The sequence below is a fragment of the Lepidochelys olivacea genome, assembly GCF_965140295.1.
Source record: "Lepidochelys olivacea isolate rLepOli2 genome assembly, chromosome: 6".
Classification (NCBI taxonomy): Eukaryota; Metazoa; Chordata; order Testudines; family Cheloniidae; genus Lepidochelys; species Lepidochelys olivacea.
In genome coordinates, this window is record NC_140416.1 from 79,652,879 (window position 1) to 79,667,435 (window position 14,557).

Here is a 14,557-nt window from a genome sequence, read left to right on the forward strand (position 1 = left end):
AAGGCAGAAATATGACAGTAATGTTTCCTAAGTCACAAATCACTGCTAACCCTACTGTTAACTAATTGTTATACTAGTACTGCAAATACCTGCTCTTCAATAAATCTGTGGTCAGTCTCCTGCAAGAAAGGACCAAGTAAAAGAAGATCATCCTGGTGACAGAGAGGTGGAAGCAAGAACGTAGAGGCAGCCATTTGGTTATCAGTGGCAGTGAAGTCAGCCACTAGCTCCTTGAGAATAGCACAGAATCTTTCTGCAAAATTAGAGGGACAAAGAAAATAACTTTTATTCAAAATAGTGATTAATTACTTCCCACTTGCAGTTTTGTGAACAAGGCATTGATACAGAAAAGATGATTTACAATCTAAAATATTTCCTAAGACCCCCAACGCTGCAACTTCTTGTGTGTGACAGACTACTGTATTCACATGGAGACCCACTGACTTCACTGGAGCTTGATGTGGGCAAACCAATCCATCCGCACACAAGAAGTTGTGAGATTGGGGGTCTTAGTTTTTATACAAGGCTAAATGGAATAAAATGCGTCCTTTTCAAGTGACTCCAAGCCATTATTCTTCAATATAAGTTACTTGGTGTGCAACAGAGCAGTTAGCCAGGCTTGTGAAGATAGACAAATGCAAGTCCATGAAGAGAGACCAATTTCTCCTATCAATTTTCTAGACATTAGTGCCAAGTTAGAGTGGGATACATTACATGTCCAAATATGAATTCAAATATCTGAGAATTAGATGTTACTTAAAATACTCACCCTGTATTGATTGTCAAGAGAGACAATAGAAGTAACGGAGAAAGGAAGAGAAGTGGGGAGGAGAATGGACATTAAGAGGAAAGACAGTGCCAATACCAATGAAGCTAACAGGTAGGTGATACTGGCAGTAACACAGTAGTCCCCAAAAACTTTCTACCCCATGCCCCCTCATTGTCCCTTTTTGCTCCCCCCCCCCCGCACCCCTGAGAGCCAGGGCAGGAGTAGGGCTCGGGGGGGGGGGGGGGGGAGGGGAATGTGGACAGGGGTAATGGGGCTGAGGCTGGGGCCACAGCAGGGGGCAGGCATGGAGCCTCAGCCAGGGGCCAGGACCGATGGCCAGGGCCCCGGGCCAGCAGCCAGGACCCCAGGCATGGGGCTGGCAGCTGGGGCCAGGGCCAAGAGCAGAGCTGGGTGGCGCTCCCTCCATGCTCCCCAGTGGGGGCTGGCAAAGGCCCCAGCTGTGCCGTCCTGAAACTTCCTCTGAGCCCACTTAGGGGGGCGCGCCCCACGTTTTGGGGAACTCTGCAGTAGAATGACAGTGTGTGTGTGTGTGTGTGACACAGAGACAGTGTGTGTGAGACACAGAGACTGGGTGTGACAGTGTGTGTTTGACACAGAGACTGGGTGTGTGTCAGAGAGTGAGTGAGAGTGTGTGTTACACACACACACACACAGAGCAAGTGTGCTGGCTGCTGGAAAAGTTTCTGAGAGATGCCCTTTGCTGTCTCTTTAAGACACTCACTGAAAGCTCTCCTGCTTTGTCCTGAGCCCTGTTGTCTCCCCTTCCCCGCTCAGCAGAGTTGGAGTACATGGGCAGGGGAGGGGGAGAGAAAGACAGACAGACAGATAGAGACTGTGTGAGCTGACTGCTGGGGAAATCTCAGAAACAGTGCACTGTCTGTTTAAGAAAGGCACTCAGCCACTCACCCTTCCCTGCAGCAGCTCTGATTCCTGAGTCAGGCTGTGTCCCCTCTGCCCTGCTCTGCAGAGATGGAGTGCAGGAATGGGGAGGGACACCCTAACATCAGCATCCTCCTCCCCTTCTCCTTGGCACAGCCAGCAGGATAGTCGCAGGAGCAGCTGCAGGACGGCGCACCGTGGGGGGAGGGGCACCTGAACACATGCTGCCGGCTGTGCACGCTCTCCTAATCAGCTGGGCAGCACTTAAATCTATCCTGCACAGCCACTCAAGTGCACAGCTTACAGGCAACACAGGTCATGACTGAAGTCCAGGTATTGAAGGGTATGTGCTGTTCAGGAAAGACAGAAATAAAGGTAAAGGTGGTGGACTAACATTGTATATTAATGATGAGGTAGACTGTAAAGAAATCAGAAGTGACAGAATGGATAAAACAGAGTTTGTTTGGGTCAAAGTCACTTTGGGGAAGAAAGCTACCAGAGGCTTTCCTCAGAGAGTACTTGGGGTATGCTACAGACCCCCAGGATCTGATTTGGATATCAATAGAGACCTCTTTAATGTTTTTAATGAAATAAATACTATTGGGAATTGTGTGATTATGTGACACTAATTTCCCAGATATAGATTGGAGAACAAGTGCTATCAATAATAGTAGGGCTTAGATTTTCCTGGGTGTGATAGCGAACAGATTTCTTCACCAAACTGTCACCAAACCTACAAGAGGTGATGCCATTTTAGGTTTGGTATTGGTGAGTGGCGGATTACTGCACTACAGTACGGACTCACTTGTCTCACACAAGGATTATCAATGTACAACTTAATTTCACCATTCGTATTATTTCAGGCACACTTAAATCTACTCCTCTACCATGCTTACCAGGTCTCTGCAATATTGCTCCACCCAGTTCGCAGAGAGAAAAGAGTAGCAAAGAAATTGCGTGATATGTCACATCTACCATTAACTAAAGACTTGTTTAATTCACCACATGGTCGTCTGCCCTCATGATGCCCATTGTGAGTAAGTTTACTCGGTGAGCGATTTATGATAGAGCTTCATGATCCGCAGAGAAAGTGACAAATAATCATCTTATCTGGGCCCCTACTCTACATCAACCTGGGTTTTATTTACCATGAAGGCAATGGAGCCTTCTCAATCGGTTTCATACCGAAGATGGTGCTGCAGCAGAATTGGTGCTGCAGCAGAATTTCAGTGGTGTTTTAGAGACAGTCCACTATGACAAACCATGACACACACTGTTGAGAACTGCAAAATGACTCAACTTCCTGGAGGTCTTTGTGCTTTGAACACTGTTGATAAGAATGCTGTGGCTTGTCTTGACTGGATTGCATACACCAAATAAAAAAATAAATAAATCCGTGAGTAGTGAGGACTTCACAGAAGAACTGGTTGTAGGGGACTACCTTGGTTCAAGTGATCATGAGATAATTCACTTCAAACTAACTGGAAGGACAAACAAAAATATACTGCAACTAGGGTACTTGATTTCAAAAGAGCAAACGAAAAAATTAAGGGAATTAGTTAGGGAAGTGGACTGGAGTGGAGAACTCAAGGATCTGAATGTGGAGGAGGCTTGGAATTACTTTAAGTCAAAGTTGCAGAAACTATCTGAAGCAAGGGGAAATATTGTAGGGAAGGGCTGCAGATCAAGCTGGATGAGCAAGCATCTCAAACAGGTTATTACAAGAAAGCAGAAAGCCTACAAGGAATGAAAGACGGGAAGAATTGGCAAGGAAAGCTACCTCTTAGAGGTCAGAAACTGTAGGGGAAAAGTTAGAACTGCCAAAACCCTGCAAAGGAAATTAAAATCAATAGTAAATGTTTCTATAGTGATATATAAAAAACAAACAAAAAAAAACCCACCAAAGAAAGAAAAAGTGGGACTGCTAAGCACTGAGGATGTGGAGGTTAGAGATAATTTAGGTCAGGGATTTTCAAACGTCATTGCACTTTGACCCTCTTCTGACAACAAAAATTATGACCCCAGGAATGCGGACTGAAGCCTGAACCCGCCAGAGCCTCGTCGCCCTACACGGGGAGTGGGGGTTGGCCAAAAGTCCAAGCCCCACCGTCCCAAGCGGTGAGGTCATGGGGAGGGGAGGAGGCGCCAAAGTCCAAGTGCTTCAGCCCTGCAACCTGAGCCCTACTCCCCAGGAATGAAGTCTTTGTGCTTCGGCCCCAGCAGATGCAGCTTGGGCTTTGGCTCCAGGCCTCAGGCTTTGGCTCCATGCCCCATCAAGTCTAAACACCAGCCCTGGCGACCCCATTAAAATGGGGTCACTACCCACTTTGGGGTCCCGACCCACAGTTTGAGAACCACAGATCTAGGTCCAACTCCTAAATGAATACTTTGCCTCAGTTATTAATAAGTGTCATGAGGAGTTTAGGGGTACTGCCACAGTGACTAATGGAAATAAAGATATGGAAGTAGAAATTACCACATCTGATGTGAAAGTCAAACTCAAACAGATTAATGGGACCAAATTGGAGGGCGAGATACTCTCCATCCAAGAATATTACAGGAACTGGCATATGAAATTGCAAGCCCAATAGCATGGATTTTTAATGAATCCATAAACTCGGTCATATCCTAGGACAGGTATTTTGTTAGCAATTCTTCAATTTTTAAGAAAGGGCGAAAAATGATCTGGGAAACTACAAGCCCGTTAGTTTGACCTCAATTGCATGCAAGATTGTGGAACAAATTTTGAAAGAGAAAGTAGTTAAGGACACAGAGGTAAACAGTAATGGGGATAAAATACAACACAGTTTTACAAAAGGTAGACCATGCTGGACCAACCTGATCTCTTTCTTTGAGAAGATAACTAACTTTTTAGACAAAGGAAATGCAATAGATCTAATCTACCTGGATTTCAGAAAGGCATTTGATACAATTCCACATAGGAAATTATTAGTAAATTGGAGAAGATGAGGAGTAATATAAGAATTGAAAGGTGGATAAGGAATTAGTTAAAGGGGAGGCTACCATGGGTCATACTGAAAGGTGAATTGTCAGCCTGGAGGGAGATTATTAGCATAGTTCCTCAGGGATAGATCTTGGGACCAATTTTATTTAACATTTTCATGCATGCCCTTGGCACAAAAAGTGGATGTGCTCTGATAAAATCTGTTGATAACCCAAAGTTGGGAGGTTTTCCCAATACAAAGGAGGACCGGAATATCATATTAGAAGAACTGAAGAACCTTGAAAACTGGAGTAATGGAAATGGAATGAAATTTAATAGTGCAAAGTGCAAGGTCATGCACTTAGGGACTAACAATAAGAATTTTTGCTATAAATTGGAGATATATCAGCTGGAAGCGACCAAGGAGAAAGCCCTGGGTGTATTGCTTGATCACAGGATGACTATGAGCCGCCAATATGACACTAATGAAATCTTAGGATCATCAGGTGAGGTATTTCCAGTAGAAGTAGGGAAGTGTTAGTACCATTATACTAGGCACTGGTGAGACTTCATCTGGAATACTGTGTGCAGTTCTGGTGTCTCATATTTAAGAAAGATGAATTCAAACTGGAACAGGTGCAGAGAAGGGATATTAAGATGATCAGAGGAGTGGAAAACCTGCCCTATGAGAGGAGACTCAAAGAGCTTGGCTTGTTTAGCCGAACCAAATGAAGGCTGACGAGAGATGTGATTGCTCTCTATAAATACATGGATGGATAAATAGCAGGGAGGGAGAGGAGTTATTTAAGTTAAGTGCCAATGCTGACACAAGAACAAATGGATATAAACTGGCCATCAACATTTAGGCTTGAAATTAGGCAAAGGTTTCTAACTATCAGAGGAGTGAAGTTCTAGAACAGTCTTCCAAGGGGAACAGTGGGAGCAAAAAATCTAACTGACTTCAACACTGAGCACATAAGTTTATGGAGGGGATGGTATGATGAGATTGCCTACAATGACATGCAGACAAATATTCCCAACAGCCCGTGATGGGACACGAGGTGGGGAGGGCTCTGAGTTACTACAAAGAATTGTTTCCCAGGTGTCTGGCGACTGGGTCTTGCCCACATGCTTAAAGTCCAACTGACCTGGACTGGCAGAGACCCTGAGGTATTTTTACCTTCCTCTGCAACATGGGACATGTGTCACCTTCAGGTTTAAATTAGTGTAAATGGTGAATTCACTATGACTTGAAGTCTTTAAAAGTCTTCAAGATTTGAGGACTTCAATAACTCAGCCGGAGGTTATGGGTCTATCACAGGAGTGGGCATGTGAGGTTCTGTGGCCTACAATGTGCAGGAGGTCAGACTAGAGGTTTATGATGGTCCCTTCAGGCCTTAAAGTCTATGAGTGTGGTGATCAGCTGTCTGTCCTCCAGCAATATAGATAGCCAAGAAGCGTAGTATATACCCTAATATTTCAGGAGTTTGCACTCATCAAGAAGAGCATGAATAGACTACAGCAGCAAGTAGTATAATGATATTATGATCACTAATTTAACCTTTAGGGTATTAAATAATTTTCTTCATTTTATCAGATTAACTTTTAGACAGGTCTTTGCCTCACTGTACATAAAGCACAATGGCACTAAGTATTTAGAGTCAGCATATTTTAAGCTATTCAAGTGTCACCACTATAAGAGTATGATTTGGAATAATTTTTCTAGATCACAGGCCCTGGTTCTCATGGGAGACTTCAATCACTCTGATATCTGCTGGGAGAACAATACAGCGGTGCACAGACAATCCAGGAAGTTTTTGGAAAGTGTAGGGGACAATTTCCTGGTGCAAGTGCTGGAGAAACCAATTGGGACAGAGCTCCTCTTGACCTGCTGCTCACAAACTGGGTCGAATTGGTAGGGGAAGCAAAAGTGGATGGGAACCTGGGAGGCAGTGACCATGAGATGGTCGAGTTCAGGATTCTGACACACGGAAGGAAGGAAAGCAGCAGAATACGGACCCTGGACTTCAGAAATGCAGACTTTGACTCCCTCAGGGAACTGATGGGCAGGATCCCCATGGAAAGTAACATGAAGGGAAAAGAAGTCCAGGAGAGCTGGCTGTATTTTAAAAGAATCCTTATTGAGGTTACAGGGACAAACTATCCCAATGTGTAGAAAGAAAAGTAAATATGGCAGGCGACCAGCTTGGTTTAACAGTGAAATCCTTGCTGATCTTAAACACAAAAAAGAAGCTTACAAGAAGTGGAAGGTTGGACAAATCACCAGGGAGGAATATAAAAATATTGCTCAAGCATGCAGGAATGAAATCATAAAGGCCAAATCACACCTGGAGTTGCAGCTAGCAAGAGATGTTAAGAGTAACAAGAAGGGTTTCTTCAGGCATGTTAGCAACAAGAAGAAAGTCAAGGAAAGTGTGGGTCGCTTACTGAATGAGGGAGGCAATCTAGTGACAGAGAATGTGGAAAAAGCTAATGTACTCAATGCTTTTTTTGCCTCTGTCTTGACAAACAAGGTCAGCTCCCAGACTACTGCACTGGGCAACACAGCATGGGGAGGAGGTGACCAGCCCTCCGTGGAGAAAGAAGTGGTTCGGGACTATTTAGAAAAGCTGAACGAGCACAAAAGTCCATGGGGCCGGATGCGCTGCATCCAAAAGTGTTAAAGGACTTGGTGGATGTGATTGCGGAGCCATTGGCCATTACCTTTGAAAATTCATGGCGATCGGGGGAGGTCCCGGTCTACTGGAAAAAGGCTAATGTAGTGCCCATCTTTAAAAAAGGGAAGGAGGAGAATCCTGGGAACTATAGGCCAGTCAGCCTCACCTCAGTCCCTGGAAAAATCATGGAGCAGGTCCTCAAGGAATCAATTCTGAAGCACTTAGAGGAGAGGAAAGTAATCAGAAACAGTCAGCATGGATTCACGAAGGGCAAGTCCTGCCTGACTAATCTAATTGCCTTCTATGATGAGATAACTGGCTCTGTGGATGAGGGGAGAGCAGTGGATGTGTTGTTCCTTGACTTTAGCAAAGCTTTTGACACGGTCTCCCACAGTATTCTTGCCAGCAAGTTAAAGAAGTATGGGCTGGATGAATGGACTATAAGGTGGATAGAAAGCTGGCTAGATTGTCGGGCTCAATGGGTAGTGATCAATGGCTCTATGTCTAGTTGGCAGCCGGTATCAAGTGGAGTGCCCCAAAAGTCGGTCCTGGGGCCAGTTTTGTTCAATAACTTCATTAATGATCTGGAGGATGGCATGGACTGCACCCTCAGCAAGTTTGCAGATGACACTAAACTGGGAGGAGAGGTAGATACGCTGGAGGGTAGGGATAGGATACAGAGGGACCTAGATAAATTAGAGGATTGGGCCAAAAGAAATTTGATGAGGTTCAACAAGGACTAGTGCAGAGTCCTGGATTTAGGATGGAAGAATCCCATGCACCACTATAGACTAGGGACTGAATGGCTAGGCAGCAGTTCTGCAGAAAAGGACCTAGGGGTTACAGTGGACGAGAAGCTGGATATGAGTCAACAGTGTGCCCTGGTTGCCAAGAAGGCCAATGGCATTTTGGGATGTATAAGTAGGGGCATTGCCAGCAGATCGAGGGACATGATCGTTCCCCTCTATTCGAAATTGGTGAGGCCTCATCCAGAGTACTGTGTCCAGTTTTGGGCCCCACAGTACAAGAAGGATATGAAAAAATTGGAAAGCGTCCAGCGGAGGGCAACAAAAATGATTAGGGGACTGGAACACATGACTTATGAGGAGAGGCTGAGGGAACTGGGATTGTTTAGTCTGCGGAAGAAAAGAATGAGGGGGCATTTGATAGCTGCTTTCAACTACCTGAAAGGAGGTTCCAAAGAGGATGGATCTATACTGTTCTCAGTGGTAGCAGGTGACAGAATGAGGAGTAATGGTCTTAAGTTGCAGTGGGGGAGGTTTAGGTTAGATATTAGGAAAAACTTTTTCACTAGGAGAGTGGTAAGGCACTGGAATGCGTTACCGAGGGAGGTGGTAGAATCTCCTTCCTTAGAAGTTTTTAAGGTCAGGCTTGACAAAGCCCTGGCTGGGATGATTTAGTTGGGAATTGGTCCTACTTTGAGCAGGGGGTTGGACTAGATGTCCCTTCCAACCCTGATATTCTATGATTCTGGTGCAATACCATAAAACCAGACTTATGTCAGCTACAGCTACTGTGTTGACAAACACTATCCAAAGTGATCTTAAAGAGATAGCTGACAAAGATGAAGTTACATTGTGTATGTATATATATATATATACACACATACACACACACACGCACCCCCCTTATACAGATTACTCCTGAGGGAATTCTCTGCCAAAAAAATAAAAAGTGTGCATAAAACAAATTAAAATTCTGCAGAATTCTGCATATTTGGTCAATAAATAAATGTGGAGGCTCCAGCATGGCACTGAGGAGTACAGGCCACGGGCTGCACAGAGGTGGGAAATCCCCCTGGAGGCCCCTCCCCCCTGGGACATGGACACAGTGAGGTTGCACCCAACCATGACAAGTGCAAGGGCTGAGCCTGCCCCAGAAACACCCCAGGGTCCTGCCCGTCTATGCCAGATGCACCAAATAGTAAGTGAGAGGGACAGTCTCGCATGCACGCCCAGACCTGGTCCCTGATCCAGGTGTATGCAGACAGGCTCAGCCCGGCAGGATCCAAGTGTGGAGGGGCTTAGTGTTGGGGGGATCCAGGTGTGCGGTGAGAGGGTTCTGTGTGGGGCCATCTGGGTGCAGGAGGCTTGATGGGGGGTCTGAATATGGGGGATCTGGATGCACAGGGGCTCACTGAGAGGTTCCAGGTGCAGCAGGAATAGGACTCTGGAGAAGGATACAGGTGAAGGTGGCTGGGGCTCACCCGGGGTGATTGGGGTGTGTGGGTGGGATGGGGTTCGGGCGGGGGGCTTAGTAGGAGTATCCAGGTGCTGGGAGAGTGGGGCTTAGTGAGGTGGGGATCCGAGTGTGGGGGGCTTGTCGGAGTGGTCCAGGTACAAAGGGGGTGGGGCTTGTTGGGGTGAGGGTTCGAGTGTGGGGGGGTCAGCGCGGGATGGTCTGGGTGCAGGGGTGGGGTCTAGAGGGGGGATCTGGATGTGGGACTCGGTGGGGGGGCTCCAGATGCAGACAGTGAGGCTCAGCAGGATGGGGGCTTGGTGGGAGGTCTGGGTATGGCTGGGTCCAGATGCACGGGGGTTAGTCAGACAGAAGAGCAGTTCCTTGAACATGGACCCCTCCTCCCACAGCTGAGGAGCAATGGGGGAAGGAAGTGTGTGGGAGAGGGTGGAGATTCCTGAAGCTGGGGAAGGTTTCTGGGGGTGGGTCTGATCCAGGCCCCACTGCTCCTTGCAGGGGAAGAGGAAGTCCAGTACTCCCCAACCCAGCAGGGACTAGTAGCTAAGCCCAGTGCAGGGTAGGAGCCACTGGATGGGGCATCCCCAGCCCTGCCCCCATGGTCATTTACCTCTCTGCCAGCTGCTCCAGGCACCCAAAACAATGTGCCTGCACTGCTGGGGAGGAGTGTGACACCACTCTTGAGGCATCTCTTTGCTTGCCTGTCAGAAGTCATTTTTTGGCGGGAAAGCAAAGAAATCTGCGGGGGAAATGAATTCTGCACAAATGCAGTGGCACAGAATTCCCCCAGGAGTAACAGATATTATATTCAGACGCCACCCTCCCCCATTTATGAGAACATTAGAATTGCGAAGTCAAACATGCAAAAATTAGGAAATATGTTTTCCTGTGCAACCGTAATGATAAAAATCTCTAATTAAATGGTTGCATACAGTTATTACTCATTCAGTGGCACTGAACTTTCTCAAGATTTTAAAAAAGAAAACTGAAAAAAACTCCATCATGTGGAACTATAGTGATGCCTACATAGTTCATTAGGATGGTTGGGACCTTTAGAATACCTGGCAGCAATAGTAGACTATTATCCTATAAGTGGACCAACCAAAAGGGGAAGGCACATATATTTGACTCTTTGATCCTGTTCCCCACTTGTCCCTACCACACATGCTTTTATTACTTCACCCTTGCTTCTACATATGCTTCAATGACTAATTAACATTTTGATAAATGTCATATTTGTTAACAAAGAATGAAAACCTCCCCCCTTTCAATTAAGGCTTATGCTCACAACAAACATATTCTGAGACACACGAAAGATCTTCAACAAAACCAGGGAACTTCAGATATAAAAGAAGCAAAAACAAAAAATAAAAACACAGCACCATAAGCCCAATTCTTGAATAATCTTTTTCAAATCACCTTTCAAAGGGCTACCCTGCATTTTCTAGCCCCATCCACCTGTCCATGTATTGTCTTTTAAACAATATTATGCCAATGAAGAATAACTGAAAATTGAAAGACGGAAGAAAAGTTGATCTATTTCTAGTTGTTCATCTTTGTCTCATTAAGAAAAACAGAACTGAATGAATGCCTCCCATTTCACAACTGGTTTAGACAGTACTACACAGGAACCATAAAAAGGAGGACAAGAAGTGCCATTATGAGCTGCTTGACAAAAAGTATTGTTTTCAGACCATACAAAATATACAGAAAAATAAAAAACAAAAAGTAAACTATGCATTGCTACAAGTTTCTCATCCTTCGTGCTTGCCTGAGCCATGAAAAAAGCAACACAATGCAAAACAGAAGTACAAGATCACTGAGCACTTTCCAACACATAAAACTGATTTAACCAGAAATCATATTGTTTCCAGATATATTTAATTTTTTAAAAAACCGCAAATCTTTAACATGTCTGTCAGGAAATATTAAACAAGCAGCATTTGCAGAGAAGTAATATAGAGAAAAATCTGTCACAGAAAGAAAAACATCCCTGTAGTTAGCTTCTCCGTAAAACATATTTTGCTTCATTAGATAAAAAATATAGTTAATGGTATTAAAATCCAAAGGACTTGGAAAATAAACTACTCCATATTCTAACCTTTATATTTCCATATTATTGTGTTCCAAGTGGATAAACAGCTTCAGGACGACAGCTGTCAGGAAGAATTACTTTTATATATTTCTTCTGCATGAGCTCAAGACATAATAGGTTTCAGGCTGTTTGCAGTGTCTTTAGCAACGTGACTACTGATTTGAATATGTCTTTTGATGCGTTTTGTTTGTTAGTTCTAGATCGCTGCAACATCAACATGGGGTGGGCACTGCACTTCCACTACTCTATTCAGGCCTAAACATGTCAGATGCTATTACATTGCCTATTTTTCAGTTGCATTAAATAATCCCCAAATATTACAAAGAAAAATAAAATTTTAATTCTATAAAGTTTTGCTCCTTCAGTAAAATTAACAAAAAGGGAAATAAGTAGCTCATCTTTTGTCTTTTTAACTCCATTCACAAATGTGTATTATACCACGTCTCCAGTATAACAACTTAAAATGAGATGACGATGATTTATCCTTCTAAAAGTTTGGTTAGCTGGTACCGCTCGATGGAGCAGATTATATTAAGGTGAGAAATCCCTTCAGGATTTTGAGGTCACAGCAAAATGCAGATGGCAGAGAGGTGAATGCTCCCCTCTGCCCTGGAGAAATGTCTCACTCTCCAGCTCTCAGTTGCCTAACACTCCAGCTCTACTTTCCAGGTCACGAAATGACTATTACAATGAATTTGTGCACTTTCCACACTTAATTCTGTTGCAAACTAAATTAATGGTAACATTAAAAAATAAAAACAAAAACTCTACACACAAAAGAAAAAATTCAAAGACAGAAGTTTTAATTGGATTAATTAAAATGAGCAGTCTGGTACGAAGCTATTCAAGTTATTATTGACCTTTAACAATCAGGTTAAAATGCTGCTAATTATGTCTTGCAACGGAAGAGTCAGTCTGTTTTAAGATTCAGTTATTACACATTTGAGGTAAAATTTAGGTCCAGCAATCTACAGGGCCCAGATTAATATATTTGTAATGTAATGGCCTAGTCAGAGCAATGAAAAGTAAATTAAACCTATTTTAATAGATGTGCAATTGGTTTATATTGAAGTTATTCCTCTGGGATTTACTAATTTTACTTTTCAGGGAGTCCTATCATAGTGAGTGAACTCTAATGTTAAATTAAAATTATAAAGGTTGCCTATCTTCAATTTTCTAGAAATTCAGGACAAAATTATAGCTTTCTAATAGAAGGAAAGGGTGATCCTAAACATTTAAGTGTGTTGCAAACAGGAAACTGAAAACAGCGTGGCTTCAATGCAATTCTGTGAAATGTGAATTTGGAAAATATAACAATGGGCACTTCAGAAAAAAGATGAAAACAAATCTTGCTAGTTGTACACTTGTTATTAAAGTGAAAACTCACAAATGAACCCTTAGTATTTATCACTTAAAACTGTATTTCTTGGTAAGAAAATACATACCTTCGTAAGTCTTTGGGGGCAATAAAGCCAATAATTCATAAAGTCTGTGCCTGTAAGTCATTGCTGGTATTTTTAAAGCATTTCCATATATTTTATGTATTGAAGGGAGCCTTGAAAAAATACAGAAGACACATGACATATGTTAAAGAGAGATAAAGGGTTATGTCACAATTTTCAGTTACAGATTTGCTTTAATTTGTACTGTAATTCGTATTCACCACCCTTGAGGCTACATACATTAGAGATGCTGCCTAATTTGCAATGCCAACATACCAACAAGCAGCTTACATTTCTATTAACTCATGAAACCCTGGTTTCCTATTCCCAAGCTGTATTTTCATGCACTATTATAGAAATATGAAAAGCTGTTATATTGTCTTGTACTTTACATGTCTTTCTTGCAGTTAACCTTTTTGTAGTTTTGTCCCACCATGGTCTAGCTTAGATCCAAAAGCTATTAGACATTAATGATCTCGAGTGACAGAACAGTTAAAATACTGAACACAAAGGAGGGGAAAAAAACAACTTTGAAGTTGAAGAACAACATAAATACAAAAAGTGTCCATTTATAAACCGTTTCTGTCTCTAGAGTAATTTTGCACTGTGTATATATTTGTTTTACGAAATGGAACAGATGCACACTTAAATACTATGCTGCTATGTGTATAAATAGCACAAAAAAAATGTTATCCAGGTATGTGCATAAACAAGAAAATGTCACTATTAGTGTTGTACTTGATTGCAAAAACAATAAAAAATAAAAATATTGCGGACAAACATGGTGTCAGACGAAAAAAAAAAGTTATTTCATGTTTTGTTTCTTAGCATGACATGCAACACACAAGACATAGGGCTTGTATTTAGAGCCCTGTGCAGATACAAAATTTGTATTTGCAGCCGTTCTGCAAAAATGGTCTATGGATATCTGCAAATTTGTAGGGCTCTACTTGTCTTCATTACAACAGTTATCTTGAGTAACTGGAGCTAGCCTAGCTTGAGTGAGAACATGAGAGTGACCACAATGAGAAACACTCAAGCTACACAAAGTAATTTGATTAGCATCTGAGTAACTGGATTAGCCACTGAAGAGTAACTGTAGCTTGAGTTACTGCATCCCCACTGCATTATTAGCTGCAGCATCAGCTGTACCGGAACTTCAACTTCTAACCCTACAGCCCTAACCCTCACTCACGATGGGCCAGATAACTTGATCTTAAAACACCACGTAACATGAGCTAGAAATGTGTGTGTGTGTGTGTGTACATGAGTCGAGTTAGGCACAGAACTTGAATTATAGCTTGAGCTACCAGTACAGTGAAGGCAAGTCCATAGTACTGTACCAGTTTATTTACATCACTGCTATAGCTTTTGTACTCTGTAAGATAACACTTTAAATGTCTATTTATCTGTCTAAACAATCCATCATATCAGGAAGATACCAGAGGAATATTCTACAGCACTTTCTAACATAAAATTATGGCTTACTTTCATTTAAAAACATAATGATGC

General features: G+C 43.0%; 1 protein-coding gene across 5 annotated transcripts in view; it reads right to left on the minus strand.

The window, feature by feature from the left end:
- The window catches only part of HEATR5A (HEAT repeat containing 5A), a 126,296-nt gene that overhangs the window by 71,018 nt on the left and 40,721 nt on the right, over positions 1 to 14,557 (minus strand). For all 5 annotated transcript variants that reach the window (XM_084630957.1, XM_084630958.1, XM_084630961.1 and 2 more), the window contains 2 exons: positions 13,049 to 13,158; positions 90 to 253 (listed from right to left, as the gene is read on the minus strand). In XM_084630957.1, coding sequence (XP_084487083.1) covers positions 90 to 253; positions 13,049 to 13,158 — 274 coding nt within the window. The remainder of the gene's footprint in view (positions 1 to 89; positions 254 to 13,048; positions 13,159 to 14,557) is intronic.